The sequence below is a fragment of the Bactrocera oleae genome, chromosome 2 (assembly GCF_042242935.1).
Source record: "Bactrocera oleae isolate idBacOlea1 chromosome 2, idBacOlea1, whole genome shotgun sequence".
NCBI classification, from domain to species: domain Eukaryota; kingdom Metazoa; phylum Arthropoda; class Insecta; order Diptera; family Tephritidae; genus Bactrocera; species Bactrocera oleae.
Window position 1 is genome coordinate 74572922 of NC_091536.1, and position 13767 is coordinate 74586688.

Consider the following 13767-nt stretch of genomic DNA (forward strand, 5'->3'; position numbering starts at 1 on the left):
AACCAAAACTATTTGAAATCTAAGATATTTAGTTCAAATAAACATCTAAGAGGTTACGTAAGTCTATAATTTTGCAAACAAAAATTATATTTATTATTATTATTAAAAATTCTATTATATTATACATTTATAAAAAAAATTTTACGAAATAAAAATTTTAACTCGAAACTTTACATTAAAAGTGTTATGGTATGCCTCTAGATGTTAAAACAAAATTTTTTTTCCAAAAATTTTCTTCTATTACAAATTTGACCCTCCGGCTAAGCACAAAAAAAAAATTTTTTTCGCTCCACCCCAGTACACCAGAATAATTACACTTTTGTACACCGAATGGTGTAAAAATTAATTTTGAAGCTTATTAAAGTAAATACCACCTTGATTCATATTAGAAAATTCTGTGACTTAATCTCTGGCATAAACTAAGGAATATATTTCTTAATACCGGCATTGCATATTTTTTGGCGCAAAAGTATTACTAATATTGAATATTGCCATAGTAAATCACTACAAATTTATTTCTATGTATTGTTTCAGTAATTCACGCTTTGTATGAATGCGGTCAGATTACGTTATATTGGGTTGAAAGATAAGATTTCGTAATAAAAAACTTCTTCAACAATTTGTGATTGCTTGACTCCGTATAGTTTGAGCGCGCGTCAAAAATACACACCAGCAAAAAGAAAATATGGCATATTTTACAATTCTTCTTTAATAAAGATGAAGAAAATCACACGCAATTTTGGTTTTGTTGACTCCGTTCCGGTAACTTTGATATAAAAGATGCACAATGCTCTAAAAGGCCCATTGTCGAAAATATCCGACTGTCATGTAAATACTATTTCGATTGTTCAGAAGCTTAACTTTGCATAAAAACCATTTGGAACCATTTAAATAAAGCTGGATACAAAGAGAAGCTCGATGTATGGGTGCCACACGGCTTAAAGCAAATATCCTCATGGATCCAATTTCTATTTGCGAATCGCTGCTGAACCGTAACAAAATCGGCCCTGTAGTATCAATACCATATAGCCTGAACTTACACCGACTGAGCTGGTAAAAGCGATCGAGTAGCATTATGAAATTACCATGTTTGGTTATACCAACAATAAAACTTTTCAAATGTATAATTTCTTTTAATGTGAAAGTCTTCCACTTTAGTTAAGCCTTTGGAATTAGCCTCGACGAAAATACAAAGCACAATCATTATCAGTATTACAAAATATATATTTCTCAAAAATAAATATAAATGAAAAATATAATATAACTAAGTACTAGTAAATAAGGTTCTAAAATTTCACAATTTACATTTGCAAATTTAAAACCTACTTCCATCCCTTAGAAGGTTGAAGCTATTCGAAGCTTTGCTCAAATCGTCATGATAGCATTATTTCTTACAAACGCAATATTTTTTCTCCTCTTTCAAATCAATACAATTGGAAGTTTTTGCATACGAATCCAGGCGCGAGATATCTTCCACATCTGTTTTGATAGTATTTGTTGGTATATTAAAAGCGACCGTAGCCTGAAATCTCGCTTTTTCAGGATTCACTTCGAAACTTATACGATATGTAGACTCGTTCGGTACTTTGATCATTTTCATTTGAACACTGACGATTGTTTTTAATTTCAATTCGGCACATTTATCGCTAATATTTTTATTAACCAGATATTGATTGATTTCCATTAGCACCAATAAAGTTACATGTTTTACGACTGCATCGCTTGTGGGTACAATTTCATATGGTACACAGGTACACCAATGCTCGGGAATGCCAGCATCATTACAAGTGCGATTCTCGGGTATTTCACGAAAAATGCTAATACCCCGTGTAGTGCCATTAAGAATAGAAAATACCTTTTCTGGCTGCGCCACTTCAAGGATATGCTTCATAGTCGCATAAATATCATAAGGTGTCGTTAAACGTTTCTGATTAATTTGTAGAATTTTCACGAAGTCTGGATGTTGTTTTTGATACCACGGTGGTAGTGATAAAAAAAACATTGGCAAACGTTCCTCTAAGAAACCGGATTTTAATTTCAATAATGGACCCCAACGAATGCCATGATCAGCAAGAAAAATCACAATCGAACGTTCTAGTACGCCATCTGTCTTCAATTTTTCCAGATACTCCAACACCTTCACGTCCATCGTTGCTTCGATATCAAAGGCATTATGACTGAAGGAATTTGTCCAGAATAGTCCGAAGAGCGGTTCTTCTGGGTAAGCATTCACAAATTGTAAAGCATAATCATAGATGTATTCGCCATAGTGTTTGCGGCCAACACAGTAAGACAGTCCAGCCTTTTTGGTCACTTTCAATACTTTTTCTATTGCCAATGTCAAAGGACGTAGATAATAATCGGTCGGTGGCCGCTTAAATCCCTTTTTTTTATAATTGAAAGTGCTCATTGAACTTGTGTCCTCTGCATATGCGGTTTTATACCCAAATTGCTTAAAATTGTTCCAAATAAAGTTACAAATTGGATCGTTAAGTCCTCCTACAGTTTTGGGCAAGCATTTCTGTTCAGCCATCGTTAAATTGTATGATGTCAGCAGTGCCATGAGGTTGGGAAAGGTATTATCACCAATCTAGAAATAAAGCAAGTTATATACTCGTATATAAAGTGTTATAGCAAAAAATTACCAACTTAATCTGAACATTGAGCCGAAGCAACTTAATATTAAATCAATATTTGGATGTTAAGCGATGAAACAAAATCACAAATTTCTGTTACCAAAATGTTAAGTGATTACTTAAAGTAGAAAAATATATGTTTTAATGGTTATATACATATGTTTATACAATACAATAAATATATAAAATTATCTTTAACATAAATTTGTTATGCTGAAATGGCGTCACACATGCACAATCGGTATAATTACGTTCGGTCTATGGGAAGTGTTTTATGGAACAATATTATATTTTAAAGATGGTATATCTATCATTTTTGTTTTGATTAGATTATTACAAAGTACAAAGATACAAAGAACGCCTGAATGATGATCAATTTAGCCTCATTGTGAGCACTAAGTGATTCCTAATTACCACCCCACTTAACAATTCGCTGGGTTAAGGGATTTTATGACCATGGAAGTCAGCCAGGATCCAACCAACTGATAACCGGCCTTGGAGATGTTGCCAATATCTCTCCCTGCCCGCTCTTTTCTCTTTACGTAGCAGCTCCTTAATGGTGTGTGGACCAACTGCTATGCATGGTTCTGGTCCTACCATTTTTGTAGAGGCTGCAGAGCGGGCCAACTCAGCCAGTTCATTTCCGGCTATACCCCTGTGACCAGGCACCCAAATGAGGTGGATTTTACTGTGGTTTGCTAGACTGTTCAGCCGTTCTATGCACTCCTGCACTAATAGCGATTTGACCTCAAAAGCGGAGATCGCTTTTAGAGCCGCCTGACTATATTGCGTTGGATGTTTATCTCTACACACCGACTTATAGCATATACTTCCGCTTGGAAAATGCTAGGAAAACTTCCCATGGGAATGGAAAGCTTGGTGTCTGATTCTGCGACCTCTGCACCAATCCCCTCCGCCGTTTTCGAGCCGTCCGTGTACCACTTGATAGTACTATCCCTGAGCAGTAGGTCCAGCGTGGAATCGTTCCACTTCGCCTTACTGCCAAGGGTAACCTTGAACTTCCTAGTGAAGCTTACTGTCACTTACAATCTATATGTATATTAAAAATCTGATAAATAAGTTCTGAATGTACTTACTTACTTTGTTGTAGCCCAACAGTTCGACCCATTGATTTCTTTGCAGATATTTAAACGTCTGTGGCATTGTGCGACGAAGATTAATACGGGAAACTGCGTCAATACCAATTAGCAAAACACTTGGCTTCCTTATACCCGAAACTTTGGATTCGGAAGCGCTTTCTGAGCTGTTTGTTTTCTTCGTTGCTTGTATAAATGAAAAGGCGTCCTTCTGTAGCGGTTTTTTATCATTGGAGCCTAGGTAGCACTCCGTGATTAGATAGTCTATATGTTTCGGTACCAAGAAGTCCTGATGAAATATAACACAGTTTAAGAGGCTGTAAAAGTAATATGGTTGGTATTTTTTAGTCAAATTAAAATAATTTTTTTAAGCAGTGAAATTCAAATAAACTGAAATTTGGAAATAAATTTTAATTTTTAATTATACATAGGTGTACGTAATTCAAAAGACAATAAATAACTTTTTAATTAATACATATTGCAAGGAAATAATAAAATCGCCTATCGCCTGCAGAAATCACTCACTTATACTTGAGATCAGCTGATCCTCCGCTTCCAGCTCTAACGATTTGCCGATAACAACAGCGTACATCCGTAGCAATGGCATTTAACGGCTTAACAGCGCGTTCTATTGCATCCATATTCATGTGTAAAACGTACTTTCGTGCATTTAGTTGGTAAATGCTTGTAATGAAAGCTTCATCCTTTGTACAATTGGTGTATTTGTATTTATGTGGATTAAATATTTTTAAAACACTCTCCCCAAAAGGTTCCACATACGGTATGCGACATTGTGACGTGTGTATGAAGTACTCGTATTTTGATATATCGTTGTGATTTGTCACATTCAGAACAGACTCGGTGGTGGTTATATTATCTAGAAAATAAAAAGAAAAACATGCCTTCAATAAATTACATATAAATCCCTCTATATGCTATATAAGTATACAAGTTTGTGTATAATTAATTACTTCGATTTAGACTTTGGAAGTTTCATTCTATACATTATTTATATTTTATCTTAATAACTGTAAGATAACTGTAAACATCCTCATCTTGCCAGGACCCCAATAACCTCTAGCAAATTAAACTGAATCATTGGCACAGACATTCATTAGAGGAACATATTTGGTGAATTTTTAGATTGACATGGTTCTGTAGATTAATATATTAAAGACTATAACTCATAAGCTACTTTATCAGTCAATATTTTCGATTACATTTTGTGTTATTATTGTGATCTTTTATTCAAATACAGACGATTTTGCCATACATATTTTTATTCACTTTGCCTGCATATGTATACAGAATAAATTAATTTGGGATCGTTATGTTGATATATGATAGATTAATAGTATATAGATTTCTTAGATCATAGGTGAAATATTTTTTGTGAAGTGTTTCAAACTAAGCTTAGCATATTGTAATTGTTACCAATATTAGATGAAATCATTCAATGACATATGCATTGATTTCATTATATCTTTGAAGAGACGTTTTAATAAATTTAGTACTGCTCATATTTCTTCGAATACTTGTCGAGCTTCACCATTGATTTCCACTGACCTATTTTTAAAACAGTTTTGTTGTTGGAGTATTTGAAAGTTATTGCGCAAAAAGTTATAATTATAAACAAGTGTTTTCAATAATTAACAAGCAAATAAACAAGATGTTATCACACATGGCAAACGCTATTAGAATTCTCTTTTGTATAATGTATGTATTTATGTATAAAGATGCTTGTAATAACGTTATTACACTAAGTGCCAACAAAGAAATCAAAAGTGTACAACTTGATTTGAGTGTACACTTAATTTCTTAGTGACCTTTTTTATTCCCTGAACTGGATATATTAAGTTTGCTTGGAAGTTTGTAACGCGCAGAAGGAAACGTCGCAGCCCCTATGAAATATATTTAAATTAATGATCATATTGATGAGCTGAGTCAATTTAATGCCACTACGGTCCGTCCGTCCGTCTGTATATAGTATTCGAACTAGTCCCTCAGTTTTTGGGATACCGCTCTGAAATCTTCCTAACGTTCTTTTCTCCCCAAGAAGCTGCTCATTTGTCGGAACCGCCAATATCGGCCATAGCTGCCATACAAACTGAACGATCGGAATCAAATGCTTGCATGGATTACTTTGTAAAGCAGTAGTGCAATATCCGAAGAAATTGTTAAAATTAGATCAGCAAACAGCTGCCATACAAACTGAACCATCAGAATGAAGTGAATGTAAGGAATAGCTTGTATTTGTCAAGGGTATTAAACCCTCGTTGCAATCGAAGTTAACGATTTTTCTAGTTTTTTAAGCTATAATATAGGATTACTTGGTCGTGGTAGTTAACAATGACCATTATTTGTGGAATACTCTCTGAGGATCCGCTGGCTTCTACTCGAACACGCTATGAAAAAGCCGTCTATCAAAAAATACAGTATTGAATCCCAAACAAACATTTTTCAATAAAAGCAATATACCTAAGCATTACAATATAGTTTATTATATTATATTAACAAAGAGGCTCTAAAGTTATTCTTTTCGGAGGAAGCACCGAAGACGATACGTGTCACAAAAAATGAAATGCAATGAGCAAAAACACTAAAAAATCCACAAATTAATTTTGGATGACCGTTAAATGAGTTTGATCGGGATAGCTGACCCCTTAAAGATATTAGTGCAAACTCTGCAAAGGGCACTCAGCGACTTTTACTAAGACCAGGAAAAAAATAGCCGGGAATATGGCCTATTTCGAAGCAAAAGAAAAATCGTACCATAAAATTGGCATCCAAAAGTCGGAATATCGCTCTATTGAATAACAATATAACATTTTTCACAAAATACTATTTTTAACTATGCAGACGACCTTGTCGGCCTAGGTATAGTACGAAGTATTTTCGGAAGTTATTTTAATACTCTCTTCTGAATTGCTTTTATATTTTTTGAATCACTTCATACAATTCATTTATAATGTACATAGTAAACGACATTAATAGCTTTATCTATGGGTAAGTGACGTGAAGTAGTTACTTGCCTCAGATCCGGAAATAACTTAATCTTATTGATAAACTTTAGAAAAATCTAGAAAACACATATAATCAAACAACAATAACTCAAAATTATCTATAATAAAATAATCATATCATTCCTAATCAAGTGTACATATAGTTTTTTATGATCATTGTACTTAAAAACTCTTCACAATTATTGATTTTTTCATTTGTTACTGTGTTCATCAATGTATTGCACCCGTGATTCCCTAAAAGTAGGTCACTGGTAATGGTTTCAACAATTCCTTGGAACTTTTCTTCGTTTTCCTCTTACACAAGTTGGTTAAAGAGTTTCTGCTCACACCAAGAAATAACAATACTAGCTCCAAATTTTTTGTTTCTCAAGTAGGTACATCTGTAGTGAGAACACACGCAAAGTTACTATTCATTCTGTCAATTAATTCTTTGTTTCCAAGCCATTTGAAGTTGACATGTCAGAGTATTTTTTTAATAAGGAAAAAATTTAATATCAAGCATAGGAAATTTATGCACAATTGTAAGAATTGTATAAGGAGTCCTCACCTTGAAAACGCACCCTTGAATTTTGGGCTGGTGAATTTAATGCGTTGCACCGCCCACTTTTAGGTGAAAACCCATACCTTGGGATCCGCTTAACTGATTTCAACCAAATCGGTACATAACATTATCCTCATATTTCTATGTCATAGTGCGAAAATGGGCGAAATCGCATTACAACCACGCCTATTTCCCATATAACACCATTTTAAATTCCATCTGATTCTTTCACTTTCCACTATGCAAATCAAGCAACAATGCTTATATCGGGGTTAAACTTTACATGAATAATGCAAAATTGTTCAAGCCCCTAGTTACTGAATATGTGGACCCCAGTGCCTATAATTGACTTTTTACCGAAAATAACGGTCAATGTGTAAGATATATAATTGAAATTCACATAATAGCATAAATAAATGAAACTCTCGATAATAGTATGTCTTTGTGTCAAAAATGGGATGAATCGGATCAATACTTCCTTTAATATAAATTTTTGCCAACACCTGAAGTAATTTCTCGGGCTTTAATCCTTACAATTTGCGAGAGTATAAAATGTTCGGTTACAACCGAACTTAGAACTTCCATACTTGTTTAATAAGAAGTTTTGCCAACACCTATAAATGTTAAGCAAATTAAACGTATTTTCTTTGCTAGTTATATTTAGCATATTAGGCAAGCCATCAGATTTAATTACATACATAGTGCCTATAAACTTAAGCAAACGCTTTTTTTTGGTTTTTAAGTTTTTTTTTACTCAAGCCAAGTACACATTTCTTTAAATTCTCAACCAGCCGCATTAGTTTTGACATTGAAACTACTGCTTTCCGCCCTACTTACACATAGAAACACACATACGTATGTATATGTCAAGGTTCGTTGTTGTTTGTTTCAGCCTGGATTGTAATTTAAAAAAGAGGCTTTGTAATCTTTAGTTTTAAGACAAAAAAACACAAATTTGTCACGATTATGTATATCGGAAAGTCCATATGTATATGTGTACATATGTATATATTATTCCTGTTTCATCATATTTTTATGAGCTCAAACTTAAACAAATTCCATTTATTTCAGAGTTAGGGAACAAGTGCCGATAAAACTAATATGCATATACTCATATATATCCGTGTATGTATGCACTATGTATGTAAGTTGTATAACATTTTATTCATTCGTGACATGAGAATAAATTAAAAATTCTTCGAGCTCCGTTATATACTATAATTTACGAGAAGTGTTTTTCATTCATTAAGAAACATATTTTTTTAATTAAAATATTTTTGGAAGTTCACAGAAAATACCAAAATTTCTTACTATTTTACGCACACTCACACACGCACATCAATATCAAACTTTTTTTTTAGAATATATGTCAAAATCATTTCTTACTTTCCTCCACTTCAACTTGAATTGTGGTTTCATAAAAGTGTTTCGTTTTATCATAGTAGAATCGCGTATGCAGCAGCGGAAGAGTAGAAATTACGGCACAAAATGTTAAAATTCTAGCAAATTGTTTTTGCGTGACAAATGCTAAGATTTTTTCAAAAACACTTTGACTTTGGTGTTCAAAATCATTTTCACTAGTATCATGTTTACTTAGTAATACATATTTTACATTCGTCATTTGTCTAATTCAATTTGGAGTAATCGCTTGTCACCAACGTTCGATTGGAGTTTCTAAGTCGCAAGCGCACTTTTATAACTGAATGCACAATATTAAATGAGCCCACTTACAAATAACCAAATATATATATGTATATGGACTTATTGTATCTACACATACTCTATAGCGGAACAAGTGACGCGTATGCATACATGCATGCCCTTATATCAATACGAATTCATACATTCGCTATTCGTTTTCCTTTCGCTATAAACGAATAAGTCTGAATATTATAATATAGATTTATTTACAGTGTGGCATTTTTGCTTACAATACAAAGTTAAAACAGAAGTAAAACTTAAAGGTTTGATTATACATATATATATATAAATATATAAATATATATTAATATTACTATATATAATTATATAGTATTAGTTTTATTTATTTTTAAGTTCAAAGTGTCTAATTTGTTATTTTTACTTAATTAAAACATATCGGGGACGAAATGTAAAATTACGTAACATCACTTTTCATAACTTTACAGGGGAAAGAAAAAACGAAATAAAATAGAAACTGCTCTATTCAAATAAAATTTTAATTTTTGGGTATAACTTGGTTATATCTGATAGTAGACTAGGGGTTTTTTTTTATACTTTCTAAAAAAGTAGATATTTCAGCGATCATAAGGTCTACTAACTTATTAAAAAAATCTGATATTTTGACTAGAGAAATATTTCTATTTCTCGCAAAAAAGTTCTTTAGAACCTTTATGAATATCATCTCATTTCTCATTAAATCTCATTTTTTTTCAAACCGGGTTGCAGATTGTCCAGTCACTGCGCATTTTCTTGATCGCTTCTTTCCCCTTAAAGGGTTAGGCCGTAGGGTGTAAATTAAAAAAAAGAAGCTTTTGAAAAACTGATCAAAGGCTCTTTCTTTTAGATAACAAAGATTTTTGGCTGACATTATCATAGTTTAGACAAAGCGATAAGCAGATTGAGAATTTGCTAGAGTCAAAGTAACGGTTTTTGTTTAAGTGTTGGTAGGTGTAAGGACAATTTATTCTGGAAGTAAAGAACGATAAATCGGACAAAAAGTTATATTGACATTTTTATAGAAAACAACGACTGCAGAGCCAATCTGCGCAATAAACTTTTTCAAGAGGCCTCGACGGCGATTCTAGGGAGTCCTGCTACTTGAAACAAAATAAAAAGGATTTCTTAACTTACATAAGACTTCCTTGTAAAGTTTTAACTTCAAATCAATTTTTCGGAAAATGCCGTACTTCTGAAGCTTTAAAATTTTGACCAACAAATGTAGCAGTGAATTGTTTATAAATAAGAAAAAACATTAACTTCGGTTACACTGAAGCTATAACACCCTTCACAAAAACAAAAGAACTTTGAACGGTCAGTTTGAATGGCAGCTATATGCTATAGTGATCCGATACCGACGGTTCCGACAAATGAGCAGCTTCTCGGGGAGAAAAGAACGTGGGGAAGATTTCAGAGCGATATCCCTAAAATTGAGGGACTAGTGCGCATATACCATATACAGACTGACGGATGGACGGGGAGACAGACGGACTCAGCTCGTCATGTTGATCAATTATATATTCATATTGTATATGTGTAGCAGTATATTGTTCAAATGATTGCACGAATATTATGACAAGTATTTCCTTATATGCACAATATGTTAATATTATTAAATATATTGTATAAACGATAGTAACTTTTTGTACACAGGGTATACGATTTGGTTCGCGGACATATATAAAAGTATATATATTATATATTATTCAATTAATAACTTTATTACTTTCGTAGTGCTCATCCTGAGTAAAAAACACGCATCAATAGTAGATAACATATAAATACCTTATTAAATTGGTATAACCGGTTAATATTAATTTATATGCTTTAATTTGATAATGTCGATTAGATTTATAACAGGTGTTTGTTCGATTCGCCACTCTTCAAGATTGATAAAACTATAATACAGATTATGTTAATGTCAATTATCAGTCTTAAGCCAACATCTCTATGTTCCCAGACAAAATCCTTATGCTCAGCATTTTTCGTATGTTGAAAATGGAATTTTGTGTGTTTCCAGCTATCTATCAATTATTGCAACAAATCTTGAGATATCAACCATACTAAAAATATAGCCAATATTAAAAGGCCTCAAACTATTTCAGTGAAAGTGCAAAGCTAACTGACAGTTAACATGCACATGCTCCGATCGTTAAATTAATCAGTCATCAATATATTCTAATCGCAAAAAACCAATCAACATTTCACAAAATTTGGTATTAAATTTTGGTTTGAGTTATCTTGACACTTATTCAGTTTTTCTCATGAATTCAAAAAATTCTATCTCGATTATTTAAAGATTTTCAATTTTTGTCGATAAATATTTTCAAAACTAAGCCATACGTGACAGACCATATTTAGCATAGATTTATAAATAGCAAAGCAAAGAAGCAAGCAATTGGATTTAGTAAAATGAACCCAACCAAACATACTCACACCCGAACCTAAAGAAATGAATGAAGCTTTTCACAATTTTCGGTAATGGTTTCGGAATTCATATGGAATATTTATATGTACTCATATGTACGTTTGGGCACAGCCAAGTTTTGAATTAATGCTACCAGCTATTGGATAGGGGGTCTAAAACCCAGACATGACCAAGTCTAAAAGGAGTTTCCTCTCGATAAGCAAATTCTAAATCTCTGACTGAACTTTTAGCAAAGGCTCAGGCTCCATTATATACTTGTATATTATCCTATGTATATATACATATGTATACATACAGTTCTTATAGTTATTCGTTGTATAGAGTTTCGACATTATTCATCATAGCTCTCAGTTTCGACGATTACTTTTCATTGTCACGAAATTACTTTTCAGCAAATATTTTCTCGAGGTTTGTGGAATACACCAACATGTTGCTTTGATATCTTTACAGTACCAGTTATCTCGATAAACTTCATTTACGGGTTTCCAAAATCAATTTGATAATTTCTGAATGCTTCCCTCGCTGGCTTGAATGGAATTTTGCAAACCCCTTACTAATGGTTACTTTTCCTGGTGCAGAGCCTAATCAAAACTCATTAAAACAATTCCGGATATCATCACGAACCATATATCCCACTTTTAAATTTTAGATCCAACTACAACTCTTGTGGTGTCTGCTTATAGAAAATGTTCGCTCCATTTACACGAACCCTGGTACAATAAGTTCGCTCAAGCAATGTCTCTCATTACTGAACTATGAGATTAATTCAAATTAATTATATACACATTTTGCGATATGAAATCATGAATGGTAAAATTACGGACTTTATAATAATATGCCTTATTTTATAAAATTTCATTAATTTTTGTTTTTATTTAGCCGTACTCTGTACGATATATTTTATGTTAATAAGTCTTATTTAGTTTTGCAAATTAGTATATTTCCGTGAGGATGTTATCGTCTGTGTTTAGCCGGTTTTCGAAGAGTTCGTTAATTACTACTTACAATATATCAATTGATATTTTTATTTTCTAATCATTACAAGGTTATAAGGTGTTCAAGGAAAATGGAAGTAATCTCTGGAGATTATATTGATTCTTTCGTCATAAGTTGCTGCCAAAAAATTTTCACATTTTAATTATTTCGGCAAGTTTACTATCTTGGTTTATCTTTCGATTTGTTCATAGCTTGTGTTGCTATAGGAAGGTGGGGTATACAAATTTATGGACATTTTGTTCCTGAGTAAGAATGAAATTTAAAAAAATTAAAAGATTACTTGTTATCTATTTCTACGAGTTGGTTTTGCGAAGCAATCATTAACTTTCTTAAAGGGCTTTATTGCTTTAGTTTGTATTATAGGGCCGTGCGAACTTAAACTAGTCCCTGCTCGAGCGCCGGTTGGTCTTAAGACTAAATAATTTCTTAACTCTAAATTAACACAGCAATGAGACATTTTCTATTTGCATAGTGTTTTCTTCGTGTTCCTAATTAGCTTAAGTAAATTAAAGGCATTTTGCATCTTTGTATATTCTAAACAAGATTATATTGTTTCTAGTTTTATTTAGTCTCGTCAATTCCATAACATTATTTCAGCAGCGTTTTTCTCATAAAAAAAAACATAGCATTTCATTAAAGAAACTCTTATTTTTTTGTTTGTTACAAATCACAAACCCTTGAATCACTTAAAACCCTGTATCTCACATGACATATGTCCGACTTATAAATTTGAGCTCCAACTACATAACTATTTATTCAATTCTAGTGGCGTCAGCTCAAAGAAACTTATCAGCTAGCCTGCTTATACACTCGCTCAAACAATTTCTCTCATTACTGAACTATTAGATTAATTTAAATTAATTGTGTAGAAGTTTTGCGATATGAAATCATGAATGGAAAAACTTCTGACTTTATAGTAGTAAAAGTGTAAGCAAATATACGAGTATATAATATGTATGTATATACAAAAGCTTGCTTCATATAAGGCCTAGCAACTCGGTTACATATTTTTATATTTGTTTAAAAATACAAAACACTTTATATGTACACACAGCACTACATACACACGTATAAATATTGCAAACCACACATATGTTATAATGTTATCAGACACAACCAACCATTTGTGTTTATACCATACTTTGTATATGTGTTTCTGTATGTAAATACTGTAATTGATACTTTAGCGAATTAGCTGTCGTCTTTGTTTGCATTTTGTGTATGCGAAAACAATCACATATCAATCAAAATATTTAAGATCTGCCGCTCAGCTTGTTTTCCCATCGAGGATCGTCATAGTGCTCGACTCAACAACACACACACACACACAAGCGCACAAATGCACTCC

General features: G+C 32.7%; 1 protein-coding gene across 1 annotated transcript; it reads right to left on the reverse strand.

Moving 5' to 3' along the window:
- Positions 1-1203: 1203 nt before the first annotated feature.
- On the reverse strand, positions 1204-9019 carry LOC106616037 (uncharacterized). Its single transcript, XM_014232486.3, has 4 exons — positions 8684-9019; positions 4259-4610; positions 3738-4050; positions 1204-2590 (listed from the first exon to the last, which is right to left on the reverse strand). The coding sequence occupies exons 1-4, from the start codon at positions 8916-8918 to the stop codon at positions 1385-1387; spliced, it is 2106 nt and encodes a 701-aa protein (XP_014087961.2). The 5' UTR covers positions 8919-9019; the 3' UTR covers positions 1204-1384.
- Between the last annotated feature and the right edge of the window lie 4748 nt (positions 9020-13767).